This window comes from Lonchura striata, chromosome 3 (assembly GCF_050655825.1).
Source record: "Lonchura striata isolate lonStrDom1 chromosome 3, ASM5065582v1, whole genome shotgun sequence".
In the NCBI taxonomy this organism is placed as follows: Eukaryota; Metazoa; Chordata; class Aves; order Passeriformes; family Estrildidae; genus Lonchura; species Lonchura striata.
The window spans coordinates 9616887-9638737 of record NC_140705.1 but is presented as its reverse complement, the minus strand read 5'-3'; the positions used below and the strand labels follow the sequence as shown (position 1 = coordinate 9638737).

Genomic DNA, 21851 nt, shown 5'->3' with positions numbered 1-21851 from the left:
GGATTTCATATAAAACATGTCAAGTAACATTTGAGTGACCATCATAAACTCATGTCAATGAAGCTTTCACCTGTTTAAACATCTCAGGGGCTGGCATTCTTCGTCCTGTATCCCTTTATAGTCCCCACTCTAGGGGAGCAGCATCAGCCAAGGAGCAAAACATTACAAGGACATTATACAGAAACACATGTGAAAACTCTGTTTGATCCTCTCTAATTCTGGAATAGTGAATCTGGCTGCAAAGCACCATAAGATATTTGCTTGGGTTGTGAAAATAGGGAATCTCAGAAGGATTCAGCCAGGTGTCTGTAACACAGCTTATTAGAGAGGTTTTTCAAGAACATTTCACATTTTTTCCCTATATATACCTACACACATACACTGTTATTAGCTTGAAACAGCTATAAAACTTGTATATAGGATTTTATAATACACATTCTTTGTATATATTTTGCAAAGCCAATAAGCTTGTCTGTTGTTCTCTAATGCTGTTGCACTTTCAAGATAAATGTAGGTTCATTCACCTCTAAAGAAATCCCACAGACAGTCTAATAAACCTGAATTAACCTAACACAGCTGCTTTTGCCCAAGTGACAAGAGTGCCTGAACCTAGTGAATTAATATTACCAGCTAAAAATTGTGATAGTATATGCTGGTTCTCCCATGGCAATAATTAACAGCATCTATCCAGGTGGATAAAATATGAAGTCCAAAATGCTGATTTCATCCACTGCAAACCTACTGGACTTTGTAATTAAGCAATATTGCAAGGGTTATAAAGTCCACAGATGTACTTCAATAATTACTTCTGCCATCTCAACCAAAAGAGGTACATAAATACAAAAGAAGCCTTGATTTTCATTTTTTTAACGTGTCTGTAAACTAATGTTTCTTGGGAGTTAAGACAGAGACATAAAACTGAAATAATTGAGTTCTCAGTGGAATAGCAATTTTTTCACACTTTTCAGTAGTAGAACCCAGAATTTTCTAGTGCTTTCAATTAAATATTTTTGGTGTGTTGTTTTCCCCACAGTAAATGTTAAAACATTTGGTTAGATCTCCTAGTACAAACCTACACGTGCACAGTCTCTTAAGCAGATGAAGACAGATATAACTACTTTTAACACCCCAAAGGTAATTTGTCTGACCCAAACTATCCTACAACCAATGCTGGCAGAGGGGCTACTTCGAGTTCTGTGCTGGGTCTAGAATTCCCAGTGGGAATTTTTCAGCCAGCTTCATTGTCTGAAGCAGCAATGGAGCAGAAGAAAACAAACCTTCTGACAGAAAGAGAGAGAACAAAGGAAGTGTGTGAAAAGGAACACAAGAGGAACACAAGACTTAATGTCAAATGGGTTCACAAGAAAGCCTATCAAACATCTGAATAACACAGCCCTGATGAGACAACAGCAACAGGAAAAAGACAAAGATGGGAAAAAAAATCAAACCCAAGATAACCACAAATTATTTGTTTTGCGCAGATACACAGCTAAAATTATTCAAAATTTGATCACTTTTGAATACTATACAAGGAGAAAGGAAACAGCACACTCAAAAGACACCATAAAAAATATTTTCAAATCTCTATCAGATTTTCCTATGCTGTACCACTGATAAGAATTAAAAAAAAAAAAGAAAACACACAGGTTTGGGTGCTTTGGGGTTATTAGGCTTGGCTATTGCTTGTTTTCGTTTATCAAGTGAGTAACAAACAGGAAACAAACAGCAACAGAGAACAAATACCCAGACAGTTGATTTCAGAAAAAAAACCTGAAAATATGTTTCTGAAATTTTTGTGTATTGAAACTTCAAGAATGTTGCATTTGAAACCAACAATCTAAGGTGATTTTGTGAGCTAATTTTGCATTTGCATCTGCCTTGCATCTTCAGAAACGTAAGATAAAATAACAGACTGTTCTGAACATGGATAAACCAAGATTTACCAATTCACATCCTTAGGGACAGACTCTTTGCATTGACACCACTGTATTTCTGACTGAGGAAAAAGGCCTTGTAGTTGGGGTATTAATACTGGTCCTAAGTAGATGCTCCATGAAGACTTCAATTAAAACACTGTTTTCAGGAAAACACAAAACACAAGTCACTTCACGAGCACATTTATTCACCCATTCAAGATCTATTTCTGCCTCTTAAAAGAAGGCTGTGATAATGGATTAAAAAAATATCTAAAACTTAAAGACGGGAGGCAGTATTTATGTATCATTATATATTTACTTATTCCTGTGAGAATTTTTTAATCCAACAAGGATAATCAAGGTTTGCTTTCAAAAATGGAAATCAGGACAATGAACAAAATCTTCCATCATGCCCTTAACAGAAAACCAAAAGCAAGAGTTATGATTGAGTTACTGGCCATACTGTTTTCCATAATCCAGATATTGAACATAATGGGTCATATTTGTTTCTATTATAGACACAGTGATGTGTAAGAGTTACTATTGGATAGAAATAAGACCAGATGTTAACTAGAATCTGAAAGAGGATTTTTATTTTTCATTCTTTTCAGATACAACTAAGTCAAGATGTTTAATATCAAGGCAATTTCATAGTAGCTCAGGTATTTCTGGTATTAGCTCCCAGAAAGGAAGTACATTATGCACCACTGCTGTACCTTTAAACATTTTAAATGCTTTATTTGTACATGATGCACATGAACACTGGATTTCCTTCATAGGTAGGGCCTTCACTAAGCAATTTCTTCCCTCCTGCTTCAGACATCCCATGAAGAGAAACAGATCCTTTTTAAAATTTTCAAATCAAGCAAAATACCCTAGAACACAACTTTTCCGTAACTCTGGCCAACTCAAGCCACTGCATGCTGCAGGAGAGGGATCACTTCCTCCCCAGATGCTGCTCACACAGCCAGGCAGGAAGGATCCATTCTGAAAATGCTTCATTAGTAGGGAGAGGACACCAAAAGAAGACTGTGGATTGAGAAATTTCATTAAGTCACTTCAGTAAGTCCCATCTGCCACCCAGATTCAGTGGAGGGAAACACTGTCAAACACAGCTGGATGTTCAACCATCCTGTCATTACTCTGCCTTCTCAAACTTAACAAGCTCAACTGTGCCAAGCCCCCATCAGAGGTACTTCTGGAGCACTGGGAAATTCAACAAAAATGGCATATTTCAAGCCTAGATCTGACATATAAGCTTCTCTCCACATGAGGAAGTTTTTATTTTTAATGAAAGACAATGTTTTTTTCTGTTCTAAAGACAATGGAAGCTTGTGGGCTGACCCAGTAAACAAAGCTCAACTGTCAGCATATTTAAAAATATTAGTCACAAACAAGTAGTCCATAAGCAGAAAAAATAATGAAGAACAGTGTCCTAAGAACTGAATTTTTTAATATATAATGTGAGATAGAACACACACCTTTCCTTAAGGGGGTATTCTACCAGCATGCATGTCTTCTAGCCAAGCTTTTATTTTAGTATCCTTTGGTATCCACTATGTCTCAGAAAAAACCTGGAGAAAATTCACCAACATATTCAAATTTTTATGTGGATTGAAAGCAGAAATCAAATAGGTACAGACAAATTAGTATTATCTGCTACAAATAATGTTCTCAGGAAGTCAAACTGTTTACCTCAGTAAGTAAAGGGGAGGGTCATTTGATATTCACATTTTATAAATAAGAAACAAACCAAATAATCAGTAGCTAGTAATACTTTAATTTTCATGCACAAACTCCAGCTTACAGTATGTTACATGCACGACCACCTGAGGAAAAAAGGATGATCTTGTAATTGTCATGAATATTTGTGCTGAAGAAAAAGAAATGCCTAGAAAAGCTGGGAGGAGTAGCTTTGGAAATATCAGGTAGATATGGGTGGGTTGTTTCTTGGTTTGTGTTTATGCTTTTGTTCTTGTGCAAAGGGCAAATACACAAAATGCAGTGACACACCCCAAAGAAGCATAAGAATAAGAACTGTTTTGCAGTGTTTATGTCTCACTGAAATAAAAGCCTGTGCTCTTATTTCCTTACCTGCTGATAAGAAGGCCAGTCACAGGGAAAGGGAAAAACATTTTATTTTACTCTATGTACTGCTACCTGGATTGTTATGCTGCATAAACTTTCAACACTACAGTGTAGTCTGTTCTCAGTGATGACTTTTTCATCCCACATAGCAGTTACTGGAGAGTAGGAAAGCCATTTTCTTTACTCAGAAAAAAAGAAATAGGTTAATCACAATGTAAAGTACAAATTCTTGACATCAGACTCTGAGAACTCGGGGTCAAATGCAAAGAGCTGGCAGCTTCAGCTGGAGCTGCAGTGGAAACAAAAGCAGAAGCCTCAAGGGAGAGGCATTCTCAGCGAATCACTACCACCTGGAGAGGCTGGCGGGGCACCACTCCTGCCAAAGTCTCAGACAGAGCATATGAGCTCATGGATGTGCTGAGTGCTGTGGACTGACACCATAATTTAACAACAGAAAGTCCTGTGACAAATCCAGCTCAAGGAACTCCCACCTTCCCCCCCTGACTATCATCCCCACCCTCCTACCATGGCTCACCAGCCCCTGAATTACACTGGCAGAACTCTGTGGGGGCCCTGCTGTGAACCCAAACAGGGAACAGTTCCAGCTGGAAAAAGACCCCAGAAATAAATGTATGTATTTATTTAATTCACAGCATGATCTCTCAAAGTATTGTTCTGGCATAACTGAGGGGTGGAATGGCACAGCATGGTGGGAAAAGGAATACCTTATGCCAGTATTGTTGACAAACATTTTGGATTGCAAAATAATGGCCTTAGGGAGTTTTTAAAGTGCTCCAAGCACTAATCTCTTGGATTTCCATTGTCTGTTGAGTCTTAATTGAACACTCTATAAACAGTTTCTAACTTCCACACTACTTTACACTCAGGAACATCTGTGTTATACCTAACTTCATGGTTCTAACAACTGTGCGAAGGCCAGAGCTATATGAATGGCTAGTCTCTTCACTAGCCACCCACCATCTAAAGAGAGGTACAATTGCTTAAGTATTACCTGCTAATAAAAGCAGGTAATGGTGGAGACTTTCCAGGAAGACTCTGATTATGTTATGCTGATCATGTAAGATCATAATACAGGGAGGTGGAATATAGGGAAAGACACTCCTGAAAATTTTAGGAACACCAGGTAGTTTTCTCTGAGCCACTACAATGAGCAGCCCAGCAGGCAAATAACACATTCAAAAATCAAGTAGTTGCTTCAATCCCTATGCTGCAGGTGAAGCCACGATAAAAGAGCCCAGCATTTCTCTTCCTTTCCAAAGGAAAGAACTGCAGGTTCTCAGCCATCCTCTCCACACAGTAAAGAACAATGTTTAATAGTAAATAATCCAGTCAAGTATAGTATTTGCAGAACTAAGTTTAATTTCAAGCACTGCAAATATCACAGAATGGGTGAATGCTGCCGCTAAGATAAAATGTAAAAGAGAAATCATTCCTAAATAGAGTATCTGTGCATACACAGAAGGAATTCTGCTCAGCTGTTTGGATATGAACAGCATATAATAAGGACACAAATCACATGCAAAATTCAGACTTTTTTTGGTTCCTGCTGATCAGCCACATGTGACTCAAGTGTGCCAGCTGGACTAGATGCCATTCTGAGCTCCATAACCCTCCACATGCCTTGTCAAGAGAGCCAAGACTCCAATAAAACAAAATTTTTGACTTGATTCCCTGGACCAGATGTGTTAAATAACAACATTTTCACTTTTGAACATCTAATAATTTCCTTTTTCTCTGCTGTATTGTTTCAGCTGAGGATGGACGACAGAAGCAACAATTTCTTTGGGATGGTATGATCAAAATGAGGAAAGGCAATAGGACTCATGAAACCTTGTACCTGACACTAGTAGAGGTAGGTGAAGATAAACACACAAAGCACAATGCTAATATGATAGAAAACATCCACATAAGAAACAACCTCAGCTTCAGGTCATCAGAAATATGTGATACAGGACTAAGAAAAGTATAAATTAGTGTATGAACAGGGGACCTCTGGAGCTTTTCTCAACATAATGTAGTTACACTTTTAGAATTTCACCTAAAAATTCTCATTGCATGTAGAAGCATTACTTAATTCAACCCCAGAAATCCAAAATTGAATGAATGATTCCTTTAAAAAAGACCTGAAGTACTTTTATGTGATGATTTATTTTCGTTCATGTCCTTTGGGTATTTACTGCTGTACACTGGAAGGTGATACCTGCCCTGGCACAAGAAATTTTCACAGTGAGTAAGAGTGGAGCTGCCTGTGGAGCTGGTGAATGATTTAAACATTCCAGAGAGGAAGTATTTGTTGTCTCACTCTATGCAGCCGTGCTTCTATGTTAATTTATTTACTTGGTGATAGTTGATTGTAAGTGAATGCTAACTTAGAAGCTTAGGTTATTGCATGCTTACAAATACTGTAAATGTGAATGAAGATTTTTTTGCTGCTGTAGGACACAATTTGTGAGGATGATTGGCCATATACTGAGAAGGAACCCAATGGAAAGGTGGGAACAGAAGCCCCAGCACTCCCAATCTTATATTCTCTGCTCTAATTTGACTTGCTTTATCTCACTCCTCCTAATGCAAATAAAAGGCATTTGTATGACCCTCAACAACTAACATAACTGGTTAATCACTGTCACGCAGTCTTATAAAACAACATTTTTTTTTCTGATAAGAATACAGTAGAAATGCTTACCTGTGCTTTCAGAGGAGGTCTGAAGCCTGTAGTATGGTATATCTGTCTATTATAGCAGTAATTTTGCCAAAACACGCTATTGTTTTTTTCTAATCTTTAGAACAGCTCCCTCTTCTGGCATACTCTGCTTATACTGTATTTAAGTAGCATGCTTCATTCCTTGTCAATTTTTAATTCTATTTGGTTCCCAACAATTAACAAACCCAGTTTCATTATTAAGGTTTTCACTGTTCATTACAGCTGTGAAAGCAAACTACAGCTTTTGAAAGGACAACTAATTCTTAAGAATTCTTAAGATTTACCTAAGATTATCCATAGACTTTAGTATCTTTTGAAAGTACCCCAATATCAACCAAGACTAGAATCCACACATGGAGAAGGAGTCTGGATGGCCAGTTCTGGGGTCACATTTGCAGGATCTCTGAATTTGGAAGGGATCATCTAAGATCTCTGAGCCCAGCTCCTCCCTGCTCATGCAGAGTCAGAGCAGGCTGCAGACACAGTCAAGTTTTGATTACCTCCACAGATGGAGATTTCACATCTCAGGGCAGCCACCTAACCCCTCAGTAGGCAGAAATGCTCATGGCAGTGCCATCCTTACCTACCGGTTCTACGAACTACCCAGAAATTTATGCTCCTTTCTTGAGCATCTGAATTAGTTGTTTAATCAGGCTCTATGAAATTGGGCCTTAAGAGTCCCTTTTTAAACCAGGTGTCATGTCATGGACTCAGTTTGATTGCCTCACCCCACCTTGCCCTGCCTCAAAAAAACCAAACAAAAAAACCAAAACCACCAAGAAAAAGGAAAACAAACAAACAAAAAAAAAACCAAAACCCCCCAAAAATCCAACAAAAAAAACCCCAACAAACCAAACCAAACTACTTAAGAGCTCTCATAATACTGATGATAGTGACAAAACTGAAAAGAACACGTGGGTATAGTCTTTTTTTCCTGGATGATGCTCTGGGACTATTCTTTCAAAAAAAAAAAAGAACAACTAACCACAAAACTAGGAATAGGAAAATGCCTAATGCATTCAGACAGAACAGGTTCTCAACTTTGTTCACAGAACTGCTGCTGGAGCTCAGTCAGTGACTTTAGGCACAGAACATAAATGACCCAGAACTCCCCTTGCCCAGGAGGTAAGAAATATATTTTTCTCTTAATATGTCTGTCCATTGCCAGCAACATTCCCTTTCCTCCAGCTGCATTTCAAAGGCAAATGGGAACACTGCTATGTGCTGGGGGAGGAGACCCTGGCTGCTGACTTGGAAAGTAGTGTCTGAGAAGATGAAGTACCTTCCTTGAGTAACTCCATGGTCTTGGCTCCAAAATCAGATTTTGCTTCACATAAACAGTCTGAACCATCCACATGAGGTGCCAAGATTCCATACAGGATTCCAGATTATATCCTGGCTAAGTTTGCCAGAAGCTACACAATGCAAGCTCATCTGCTGATACTGAGAGTCCTTACTAGATCCAATTCAGTTGTTGCAGACAAAGTTATAATAAGAAAATTTTGTACCAACAAGGGCATTTAGACACATAAACTTTGTATAAATCAACGCCCATTCTAAAACCAAACTGAAGAGAATTAAACATGCTTTACACAGTTTGCTGAAGGAGGAAATAAGATTCTTTTACCCCTTGTTCTCGGTGGTGACAGCAGACCCTCTGAAGAACAATTCATTCCAGTAACTGCTGAGCAGAGTGAAAAATTAATAACTTTCAAAAAGCTGGTTTGGTGGGAACCAAAGAAACAAAGTATAAAGAAACTAAGCTTCAGGGCTGTACAGCTAGTTTTACTGAGAAGTATTTTAACACAGTGATTCTTATTATAACTTTTCTTATGCAAGTGTCGAGGGTGATGACTTAAGTAAAACAGCAGGTGAAGACAAAGGCAGATAATGTATGGAAAGCTTTCTGGAGTCCCTATGTTACAGTTAAGAATGGCAATGTAAAGATTTAAAAACTAACAGGAACTCTCATCTCAAGAGAGAATATACTAACGACTTGTCACAATCCAGACAAATTGTTTGCACTGTTTTCATTGCTGAAAAATAGTTCAGTAGTCTTCAAGTGAAATAGTGTTATTGATGTAAGTACATCTGTCTACTCCTAGGAGATGAGAATCCAAACATGCAATTTTTGTTGTGCATAAGCAATTCTTGACTCAGAGAATTAGCCCAGAAGAAATACCTTTATACTTGAAAAAAGTGTCTGTTGAAGTCCTCATAGCCCTTAAACATCACAAGTGACAGCATGAGTTGGTAAACAGTAACATGATCTAAAAACCCAGCAGTGATTCAACTGCAAACAGGCAGATCAAGAAACTTGGCAAAGCATAGGAAGTACTCTGAATGCAGGCCAGAGAACCAGATCCTGAAATTATTTCTGTATGTTAATGAATGAAACTTGTGTAACATGACTTACACACCAAAAAAAAAAAAAAAAAAATTACATTATATATGCTTCCCAAGTACAAGATTTTAAATTGCAAAATTGCCTTGTTTACAGCAATGGTAACACAAATTAGGAAGCCTGAAACAAAGGTATCCCAATGTACTCCTGCAATGAAACTTTGATCAAAAGCAAAATGTCATGAGCTAAACAGCACAGTGGTTTTAAATTCTGTAGAGTATTTATTTACAAGACTAAATGTTTCATAAATACACAGCCACAAATAGACAGATACTATTAAAACAGAAAAAAATTCCATTACACTTTGTGGATTATGGTTTTCAATGAACACAAGCAATGTTAAATATTGCTGTAGCAGATTTTGCATTTCACTGCTAATTTTATACTAAACAAACACTGAAAAAGTAAAACCAGTCCTTTAGGACACAAGAGGAAAAACAGGAATTCCTGTCCTTTCCATAACACCTACATATCCAGAAAATCATGTGTCTGATCCTTCAACTGTACACATTTAATGTTATTCTCATGAGTAAATCTCATCAATTTTAGTAGAAAAGAATTCATATTAAGATAGTCAAACAAGTATACACATATATTCTGGACAGAATTACTTCTACACAGTAATTACTTTAGTAAAACATTATTACTCCTATTCAGAGGTTTTGTGGACACAAGAAGAAATGCTATGAAACCAAGTGTGAATTAATCGTTTCAATTAATACAGTAAAGCATTATTAAAATTTTAAGTTCACTCACTCTGCCACTAACAGAAAAAACACATTAGCTTGTTGCAGTGAAATGAGATTAAACCCTGCTGCATATTCTGTTTTTCAACTGCTTCAAGTACAGTGAGTTATCAGTTCTCAGGAGGCAGAATCCTGATTCATTTTAAGTCATTGATTTCAGACTAGAAGAATGTTTTGGAGTTGTTTTTTATTTAAAGTGCAGAGAGGGAGAAAGCTAAGGTGGACCTGAGAGGAATCCTCCCTGTTCTGAAGTAACCAGATTAAAACACAAAATGAAAATAAATATACAGGATTTATTCTTAAATCTCCTGCAACAATTTGATTCCAGCAGAAGCTGAGAATTTTGTCATCTTTCTCAATATCCACCCACAACTCTGTTTGGTTTGACCACGTGTTAACAAAATCATACGCCTGAATCTCATTAGAACTGGAAAAGTACGTACCAGAGCAGTTTAATGCACAGAACAGAGTAACTCATGCAGCAGGACTAATCACCTTCAGTTCAGATCACTCAACACTTGGCTGTGCATGCTTTCTTTTTTAAAGTCAGAGCTGCCCTTGTATGGATATTGCTTTCCTTGACTTGTGTACCAAGCTGTACTTTTGCCCCTCTTTCCCACATTCCAAAAAGAATCTCAGCCATGAATACATGCCTTTGAAGTGTGACAATTGCTGGACTCCAAAAGGGCTCCACATTTCATACTCAGGAAGTTACAAAAGCACAAGGGGAATGCTATCTAATCCTGACTGTTTAGGTACATGAACACGTTGCCAGATGACCCAAATGTGCAGATCTCTCCTAAGGCTGTGTTTTTAGCACTGGCAGATCCTTGAAGGCTAAAATGAGGCATGTAACAGTAGCAAAAAAACCCACCATTTGTTTTATGAGAAGCAAAACTGCACTTTGTTATGCCAGGTCCCACTAAGCTCCCTGCCAGCCACAGCAAGAAGCTCGGGTAATTTAATTCACTACTGAATTTGTGCACCTGAAGATAGCATTATACTGGTGGCTGAGGTTTTAAAGTGTTTTCACAGTGAGAGAACTTCCAGCTTGTTACCCACATAATTCTGAAATAAGAGCAAAACCATAAATCACCTGCTTGCAAAAGCCTGAAGACCATGACAGAAGCACACTATTTCACTGATGTCTACTCCTGAACATCTGTCTAATTAAGATGTTGTTAAGGAGTCTTCACAGAACTGTTCTGCAGGAACCCAGCTCCATGTAGCCCTGCCACTACATTTTCCTGCATTAAACGTTTCCTATTATGAATATGGAGACCATGCAATGTATGTGACTTGGTACATTTTGAACAGAATAAATTACATGCCTAGTAGATGTACCAAGCCTTGGATGCTAATGTTTTACTTGTGCTCTTCCCCTGCATATCTTTCTACTGATATAATCTAGCTTTTCAAATTTATCTTCGTTACAGCCTCTACTATCACCCCAAGCAGAAGGCATCTGTCTGAAGACAGGTGAAAACTCCAGAATTTGTGGGAAAAAGAAACTCTGAACTTAGCTGTTCAATTAAACCTTCCACAAATGCCTTAACTGAGAGAAAGCAGCAACTGAAAAGCATGAAATCAGGCTTGTACCTCCAGAGAGGTACTAAAGAGATACTGCATAGTGTATTTGGTTTAAAAGGTTACTCCCCACAAAACAAACAAGATGTACTCACAGAAGGCTTCTACTTTTCAGTTAAGAAAATAATTTAAACTTCATTGTCACTGGCTTAGAAAGTTACTATTCAGCTCCTGGAGACAAAGGAATAAAATTACTGTGCCCAAGGAAACTAACATAAAGTATCCCATGGACCTTCCAAAACATTGAAAAAAAACCCTGAAAAATTGCACCTGCATTCTCTTTCACCACTAAGTAAAAACCAAGCCACACACAGTCCCATAAACAGCAACTAGGAACACTAACAGTGAACCGAAGTTGTGGATACTCAGAAAAGTCACTATTTGCACCACTCATTCTGGGAGAAAAAACAGTATCCAATACATTCAAATAAACAATAGAAAGCATTAAAAATCTGCAAACTGTAAGGTGGTGAAAGAGTCACAGCATTTGTGCTTGAGTGCGTTCAAGCTCTAATTTTGCTAAAGACAGAATTCCTACAGTTCATTGGTAGACCTCAATGAAATTAGGACTTCTTCATTAATTTTAACATATGCCAAATGCACCTTTAGAGCTCTCATTTTAAGACAGCCACATTTAAACATAATGAAGAACTGTACAATACTCACTGAGTTCAAGAAGGTCAGCATAAAAATTCATGTGCAAAAATCTAAATTAAAAAACTTTTACTGTTAAAAACAATCAACTTAAAGAAACAACTGGATCTAGAATTTTTCCTCAAATACTGTAACTTTCATCTGTCAGTTGGCACACAGCTGACATTGCAGTAACACTTCAAGGTGCAAGAGAAAAATGGAAGAAGAGCAATGAAAACAAATGAAACCCCACAATGCTCTCAGTAAACCATCACCATGAAGAAAATGAGTAAGACATCCTAATTTCTAAATGCTGCCTTCTGGCACTGTCAAAAATAAAGGTAGCAGTAGAAATCTAATGTAACAAAGAAACTTCACCACTGCAATATTATTGATTTTTGGCCATGTGCATACTTACATACTGAGATTTTTGAAAATGAAACGGGACATACCTCTTTCAATCAACAAACTTCTAGACTTAAACAAAAAAAGACCCTTACCAGGAATAATCATGAACAAGAGCCTGGGTAGATTTTTACTTTCATCTTTTGAGAGGTCTTTCCAGGGCCCACACTTTAACACATGGGTAGCAGCTCCACAACAGTAGATAAATTCTTCATGTAAGGGGACTGGCTCTTCTGACCCCGACCTCATGTTTGCTGTTGAGCAGAATAAGACACCGTTACAACAGGACAATACTTATAGAGCTGTCTCTTTGCTATTATGATTTCCCCCAGAATAACTGCAAAAAAAACCCCAGCCAAACCATCCCACCCACAACAGCTGTCATATCCAGTAATCTGAGGCCCAGTTGAGTATTTGATGTTTGAAGGGGCTGTAGAAGGTGATCCATGTTGCTACTGTATGAGAGAAAGCAGCTTTCAGTTTCTGTCACAGAAATACACAATGATGAACTGGACAATAAGCTCTATTCTACCTTAAAGGCAAATAATTTTAAATTTCTTGTTCATACTGTCCACTGAAAAGATTAATCTGAAACCTGCTTGAAGGCAAACAAATGAAAAAAATACCAAACAGAACTAGTGCATGAATGTCTTTGCAAGTTCTGTGTGCATCGTAAAAAAACTGGATATTGCAGCATAACATCATGGGCTTTAACCACCAAAAGCATAGTTAAAAATAACACTAAGCCTTTCAACTATTTTTGCTTAGTGAAAAAGGACCATTCATTTTTGAGTACAAGGACACAAATTCTATTTCCTAGCTTGTGAAATTTCAGGCATGTAAACCAAAGCCTGAAAGATATACAAGGTCTGCCATGCTATTAAGTGGGGGCCACTACTCTCACTAATAGTCACTGAAAAATTCTCAGTGCTACACAACTTAAAAGGAACATATCTGACTGAAATTTTACGTAATGACACTTGACAACATAAGAAAAGTACATGTGAAGAAACAATATTTCTTTACTTTCCCCAGTTTTAATCTGGGAGTTTGAAAGGTTTAAGGTAAAGAACAACCAATGCAGAAAAGACAAAATATTTTGCTTTGAACAATCAAGTACCACCTTGAAAAAAACTGAATATAGTACAAATAGAAAACACTTCTGGAGGGAAGGGAGAAGTGTTAATACTGTCAATTACAGCACAATTTTCTGGATGAAACCTTGTACCTCCATCTTCCCATTTCACCCCAGCATCCCCATAAAAAAGTTATATTAACGATAATGCAGGCACCTTTACTACTTCATTGTTTGCCATGTTATTATCTAACTTGCAGTGACTGTAATGTCAGTAAAGTTAATTCTGTCAAACTATAAAGAGGTACATTTTTAATGCATTACCCCTGCTTGTATTTCTTCATTATTTAAAGCTGAAAGAAGCCAAGAACAGTTACATCAACAACTAACAAATCCAGTTACATCAACAACTACAGTGAGCATTGTCACCCCTTTTCTGAGGTGTTTACAATCCAAGAAGCAAAAGCAATTAGTTCTTACTCAAAAAAGTAGGTTTTGGACACAGTTTCTGTTCATGAACCAATAAAATCTGATGCATATTTTCATTCTAAATTGATTTCACACAACAAATCTAAATGGAAATCTCACTGACAACTCTTTATTCAAAAGAGGTAATTGCAACATTAAGGTCAGAAGTTAAGCAATGAGAACAGAAAACTCAGCAATACATTCTGGACTGGTGTGGGAGGATTTTCAGGTTCACACAGACCTGTTGTTGTAGCTTTGGTCCAGTCTTTAACTTAAGTTCTAATTTCAAAAACACAGTGTTGCAGTACCTGAAAGGAAGGCTGTACACTAGAGAAGAAATGGTTATCTGAAAAACTGGCCGAGACAATCCCAAATGGTTTCTTTGTACTAGCTCTATGTAGTATCTGAGGGATTTTTATTTATTTACTGTTCGGTTTTTAATTTGCGACTTTATGGCCTTTGGTAATAAAAATTGACAGAAGAGAAAAACAGGGAAAAGATAGTGGATATTCTCCCAGAATACTATTCAGACCTGTTTCAAGTTGAAATCAGTAATAGCCAAAAATACCTCTGGATCTCCTTCCTCCTTCCTAAATGAAGCTTTGAAGAACAGTAATTCTATTACAGGTATCTATCTTCGGCACAAATTGCCTGCATTTCCTCTAGAAATACCATAAGATGGTCTATCAATTTCCAAACAGATTTAACAGGCAGATGTTTTGAGAGATGAGGCTCCCACTGGCTCTGTCAGCCCACAGGGAGAGCTCCAAGAATGCTGAGGAGACAGAAGGACAAACTTGACTGGTGGGAGTTTCACAAGTTATCATGGAGGAAAGTAACAAGACTCAAAGATATACATCTACCTAGGAAATCAGACCTTATTACATCCCAAGCAGTATTTGCTTCCTTCTCTTCAATCCCCGCACAAAAATTCTCTAATCAAATGCAGGAAAAGTATTACAAGAAATTCAGCTTCTGTCAAGAGTGCTTAATCTAGTATCAAAATTTCTGTTAGAATATCGAAATATGGGCTTTGATTTGCGGGGCTTTAGCTCTAGATTAACACACCCTTGACGCAGGTGTTGACCAGAAAACAAACTCCTATTACAGGATACAAAGCCTGAGGTGTCAGTACATTAATTGATTATGGGAATAGTCATGGGATCAGTTTCATGGTTGCCACCTCCAGATTAGAAAAATCCTTTCCTGGTTAGTAAAAACTATAGTAAAAACATGAAGACATACACGTGCACTTGCAAACCAACAGATGTATTTAGGTGTCTCCCTACTGATCCAGAAGCCACCCACAGCCATTTTTTCAGACAGGAATATCTGGAAACAGTTATCCAAATAGGGCAGATTACCTCTGCCATAGGACCAATTCTTATCATCTTTGGTTCGATTGACCCCAAAGTAAAATGCTGACAGTAAAGCTAAGTGAACTTTGCAAGCATCTGGCTAATTATTTATGCCTCTTTCCTGATAACGTATTTTAACTGCTCCATCCTACACTATTATTTAGACTTGACATTTTACAAGATACCTTGGAAATAACAAAATTTGATCAACACTTAAAGAGTGTTCAATAAGAGTTATCACAAACTCAGACTAGCACAATGCAATGTATTCAGAGTAAGTAAATTGATACCTGGCATATAAACTGCTCAATCACAAGCCAAGACAAACATCATGCATCAGGTACACCAACCTATTCTGAAGCATGATGCTGTAGTGACAGATGCAATGGCAACCACAAGGGCAAAGGTAACTTGCATAAAACAGTGGTGAAACCAAAATAAAGGAGAAAGGACCCCTGCAGCACATTTGACATAAAAAAGCTCCACAAAATCATAAGAGACACACTCCAAGGTGTCCATGGCCAAGGCTACTGTGATGCCACTCTTTATCTTTTCTGCTAAGTCAGAATGACATTGGAAAAAGCTACCCAGGAGAGTGGTAGAATTCCTGGAAGTGTTAAAAAATGTGCAGATGTGGCCCTTGGAGACACAGTTTAGTGATGAACATGGAAATGCTGAGTTAACAGTCAGACTTGATGATCTTAGAGATCTTTTTCAACCTTAACAATTCTATGATTGGAAAACATGTCCAGAAACTGAAAAAAAAACCAACCACCATGCCAATGTTAGAGTGCCCAGGGAGCTCTAGGCCAGTCAACCTCACCTCAGTGCACAGAAAGTTATATAAAACAAAATTAGAAATCCCACTCAGTGTTGTACCCAAGAACATGAAACAAGCATTAATGTACCAGTGATATCTTTCAAGGATGAGTATTGGGCAATAGTGTCCAATGTCTCCACTGAACGCCTGCACACAGGACAGGAGCCACTCTCAGAAGGGTCCTGCAAAATGTCAGGGAGGAAGACAAACCAGCTGAAACACTGGAGGGCAGGGCTGCTAATCCAAATGGACCCTGACAGGCTGGAAAGGTGGGAACTACATAAAAGCCAAGGGTAAATAGAAAGTCCCATACCAAGAGTTCAGCAACCCAATGCAGCAACACAGGCTGGGGGCTCAAAAGCTAGGAAGTGGCTTTCCAAAACAGACACAAATTATTAGCAAGCTGAAAATGAGTCAGTAATGAGCCTCTGTAACCAACAAGGCTGCACAAGGAATAGCCTGCAATCTTGGAATGGTTTTATCTTCTGCTGCTTGGCATTGGAAAGACTGCATCTGGAGAACTGTGCCTAGTTTTGGACTTCTCAGACAAGCAAGAAATCAATATACTAGAGAAAGCCAATTAGCTTATATGGATGCTGAAGCATGTGACATATGTCCAAAGGACAAGGAAAAACAGTCAAAAGTTGCAGTGAAGGAAATTCTAGTAACAAAGGTTTCACCCACATGCACAATTAGACTCTCAAATAATGCAAGTTGCCCTGAAAGGCAGGACAATCTCCAACTAGACAATGCTTTCAGCAACCTGACCTGCTTTGACCTTTTTGAGAAAGGACCTGGACTACGTCTTAGGGATAACCTACAAAGTTAGGAAAACATACAAAGCATATAAATTCATGAGACTGGACTAGATACACCATAAAGTGCCAATTACAAGGACACTGTTTATCAAAACCCACTGTAAATCAGCAAAGGTCGTTAAGAATGAAAAGGTATTCAAAATCAAAGCCATTTTCCAGCAGAAAAGGCAACAAAGAGCACCCAAGGCTCTATAGGCAGATCTGGCTCAGCTGACTCCCAGGAAAAATCACAGGAGCATGTATTGTGTAAGTTTTTCTGATCACATAAAGGAAGAGATGTTAATCAGAACAAGAGGCCAGTCTGTCATGAGCAAACCATGCTCAAGGAATGCAACTGCCCTCAATTAGAAAATACCTGGCTAGAATAATGAAAGAAAATAAGTAAATGCACACCGAAAGAAAATATGTAAATATACACACTGCCTTATTAAGAATTTTGGCACTGTCTCCCACTGCATTCTGCTTTCTAGGCCAAGGAAATGCAGGCTGAATAAACTGACTTGCATAGCTTGAAAAGTAACTGAACAAGCTTAAAAGATAATCAACTACTACTGTCTGCCATCTGTCAAGTAATCTTGGGTCAATACTGGAGCCTGTAAAACTCAGGATGTTCATCAGAAACATACCATCAATCCTGAGCCCAGCCCCGTTCAATCCCACCACATCAAGAACACAAGGAAACTTGGGAGGGTTGAGTACATAACTAAGCTAGAGGAAAAGCTTTATAAAGACGCTCTTTCAGTCTCCCATGCTGTAATCAAATAGCAACTTAGAGCTATTTGAAGGAGACCTGCAAAAGCAACATAGCCAAACCTTTCTTTGCAATAGAAGATGGTAAAACAAGAGGTAACAGCCACAAGTTGTGTCTTGACATTCAAAGGCATCATAAAATCTACTTGCTAAGAAGGCAATGGATGATTGCTATGAAGCAGCAGAATGTTTCTTGGAGGTTTTTAAGACTCAGCTGGACAAAATCATAATTTTGATCTCAACAGAAAGAAGGTCTAAGTTTTCTCCAGAGTTCTCCACAAATCAACAGTTTACAATTTTTATGGCCCTAAAACAGCAGAAAAAATAAAGCTGAAGGTAAAACAAGGCTCTCAAGTTTTCTAGTACCTTAGTAAATGCAGAGTCTCATGAACACAGCCCATTACAATAACTAAGTGTTTAGGTCAGAGAAAAGGAATCTAAACTAGACCAGTCCCTTAAAAATATAGGAAACTGAAGTAGATGTATTCTATTGATTAGCTGTACCAGGTTAAATAAAAATAAACCCTGCTCTAATGGTGATTTTATGTGACTGAATTCAACACTAGAATGTAAAAGAATAACTAGAAAAATAGCAAGATTCCTTTAGCTGCCTTCTACACTAAGGCTCTGACAATTTATACATTATTCCCACAGGAGAATCATCCAGACCTGACATAAGCTCTTTGATCTGCAGACTGGAAACTACATTCTCATAGCCAGGAACTAGAAAGGGACAGACCGACCTGGTAAGAACACTGCAAAGAGGAACAAGGGAAGTGGGGATTTCATGATGTGAGAGATGAGGTACAATACGATGCCCAGATCTCATCAAAGATTTATCTGGACAAAAAACAAACAATGGATGCCAGATTTTCTCAGGAAAAACAATAAACACAGGCCAAAGACTTTGCAAGCTGTTGTGACTTCAGTCACAAATCTTGACCAATTCTGTGTAAGAAAAACAGCAGCAGTCAGTAGCACATAAAAATGAAACATTTCTTCATTGTACTTTCCAGCACAATTCTCTGTCAAAGTCATATAAGAGTCCCTTTCACATTAGCTTTAAATTGGTAAATAAAAACTGTTAGGCATTATTTGTAAAAAATTAACAAAGCTAAAAAATTAACACTACAGACACATCAAAGGAAGTAATGTAGTTATACAAAATAATACTGCTTTCCTCTAAAACCAGTGAAGTAATTAGGAAGCTTTATTTTAGTGATCATCTGATGAGCTAACAATACAATGCCTTCAATTTGTTTTGCTCCTGTGTCATTCCCCCATGACACTCCCTCAAGGACTAAAACTGCTGAGAGAATTTCACTAATGACTGTATAAAAATATCAGTGACACGTGGAAACAGGGTACAGCTTACTTATGTTTAGGGTTGTAATGATAAAAAGCTGAAGTGCAGAATGAAAACTGGTATCACTTCTCAAGTCTGAACCTTGTTCGAAGACAACACATGGGAGTCTGTGCAAAGACCTAAGGAGGGAGAAACCCAGTTTTAAGAACTGGATCTACCTGCAAGACCTTGTCACATGATATTACCATTCATAATATTGTAGCAATGACCAAGAAAGTGTGCAAAGCCCCCACATTAGAGATGCAGGGAAAATAGTTTCTGGGAATCCATTTTGTATCAGACAAGGTGTACATGTCACTGCTAAACATTATAAAAGCAATTACTGAGACAGCTATTCATCAAAGCAGACAGGACTTGCAAATCAAAAAATTGTGATCTTGGAAAGATCCATTTGAGGACTCAAATCAGGAACAGATGGATTGTCCACCAACCTTATTCCAACAAGGCACTTTGCTCTGAAATGAATAATTTCAAAGAGTTTTGGAGATAGGGAATCAAGAAATCAGAAAATAGTTTCAAATCCCACACTGATACATTTGTCTGGCACAAAATTATTCAACAGATAAGATGATGAAAAAGCTGGGGAAATGGATTAGGAAGGCCCACCACAACTTTTAATCAATCTTTATATGTCACTGCAAGTTTTAGCTTTGAGAAGCTCAACATATACTAATGACTTAAAAAAAAAAAAGAGCTTCTGTTAATTATCATAATGTAACTACTACAGTACTCTTGTGGCCTTGACTTCCTCACTATTCTCAAGAAGGTAAAAAAGCAAATGAAAGACTTCCATGGGGATCAGGCACACCTTTATGAAACCTTTATGAAAGTAGCCACACTTTTGAAAGCATCAACTGGTGGTCTACAGCACTTAACAGTCGGCAAGCAGTTATGTTTCACTACACCTCTGGCAACCACGCTTTAAGTTTGATGCCTGGTCTCTTTCTCATTTGGCAAACACAGGCCTCCAGCTTAACAAAGGTCACAAAACCCAGTTATGCTTGCCCAGTGCTCCAAGAGCAGAGTCCATGCCCTTTGTTATCAGCTAGATCAAAACTCCTTATTTGCCATTGCAGTTTAACACTTGGTTAAACACAGAGCACTGGAGTCAGAGTGAACATAGAGGAAACCCTGAGAAGTTACCCTGGTGTGGCCGAGGGTCCCTGAGGCTTCACACAATACCAGAGACCACAAATGTATCCAAAAGAATAAAGACATGACTTTCTAAAATTGGAGTATGTTTTATCAAACACATTTCAGGATACAGTGGAAGAGGTCCTACACATCACATCTTGCTATTAGATTTAATCACACCAAGATGGTAACTCTCACTTTTTCAGAAGCAACCTGTTTGTGAACTGTTGAGAGCTACCAACATGAAATCGACCCTGAACAAGTACAAATTTTTTGTCTTGGTTCGTATTTCTTAAAGTAACTTCATAAGCATAATTAAGGTTGGCAATCCCACAGATTACAAGAAAGTGGTAGCTATTCTCCCAGCAAATTCTCAATTTCTCAGTCATTTTGCATGCCTGATGATAAAAAGAATGTCCATGACCTAAACAAAATGAGCAAGAAAGCTGCTTCTCAAAGAAATAAATCTACTCAAAGAAGTCATGTTGATTTCATTTACATGAAAGCAAATAGGATGGCCTCATTTGGTGTAATACGAAACATTTTCCAGAACAGAAGGTAGGATTTTGGGAAACCTTTTAGTCTCAAAGGAAGAACAAGCTGTTCATTTGTACACACTACTGAAATTTATGGGTGTAGTAAAGTAACTTTCAAAGACTGCTTTCCCTGCAAATACTGCATTAAAGAGAGAAAACGGGGCTTTTAAAACTTAAATCGCACAGGGGACTAAACAGAGGGTGGTAGGCATGAATAACATGTAGTTATAATAAATATACTTTATATTCTGAGACTAAACTGCAATGTTAGCAAAACCTCAGTCAAATAGAGTATCTACATGAAAGAACATAAAAAGCTGCTGCTGAAGTACAATGTCTACATGGTAAGAAAGGTTTCCAGGGGGGAAAAAATCTATGCCAGGTCTCTTCTGACAAACAAGTTTCAAAGACACAGCAGACTCATGTCAAGAGAATCTTGTAAATAAACTTTCGGAGCTGTCCATTGCATTAGAAAGTCAAAGGGAGAATAAATCGCTTTGGAATGGATAGCATGAGAAAATTGTCACAAATACAGTAAAGTTTGCAAAGCATGTGATTTGTTTATTAGAATTATGTTGAACATCAGTATTTTCGGAAGCAGTGGGCAAAACTGAAATGCAACACCATGATTACAGACCGGGATAAAACTTTGCTGAAGTTAGAGGTGAGCATGTTATTTTTCGTGAACAAGAACCCATCATGCTTATGTTTGGATACAGAGAGAAGAAATATCCCTGGTCTCTACACTTCAGCACAAATCACCGCACAAACAAAAGCATGCTCAAAAGTGAACGGTTATGTGAATTTTAGGGAAGAAGACATGGCCATTCGCAGGGTATTGCTTCAAAGGAGATAGAGAAGTATCAAAATATGCTAAAAAAAAAAAAGAGTGAAGAAATAGATTATCAAGGACACGTGGACAAGAAAAAAGTGAAAATAGCACTGAGGGAGAGGAAACATATACAAGTCTGCTTGTGGTCTAAGAATTTGGGAAAAAACCACTTGGTCACTAAACAAAGATT

General features: G+C 37.9%; 1 protein-coding gene across 2 annotated transcripts in view; it reads right to left on the bottom strand.

Moving 5' to 3' along the window:
- LDAH (lipid droplet associated hydrolase) overlaps nucleotides 1-21851 on the bottom strand; it is a 114788-nt gene that overhangs the window by 88072 nt on the left and 4865 nt on the right. For both annotated transcript variants that reach the window (XM_021525335.3, XM_085574486.1), the window contains exon 2: nucleotides 12600-12758. In XM_021525335.3, coding sequence (XP_021381010.1) covers nucleotides 12600-12753 — 154 coding nt within the window. In that variant the 5' untranslated portion in view covers nucleotides 12754-12758. The remainder of the gene's footprint in view (nucleotides 1-12599; nucleotides 12759-21851) is intronic.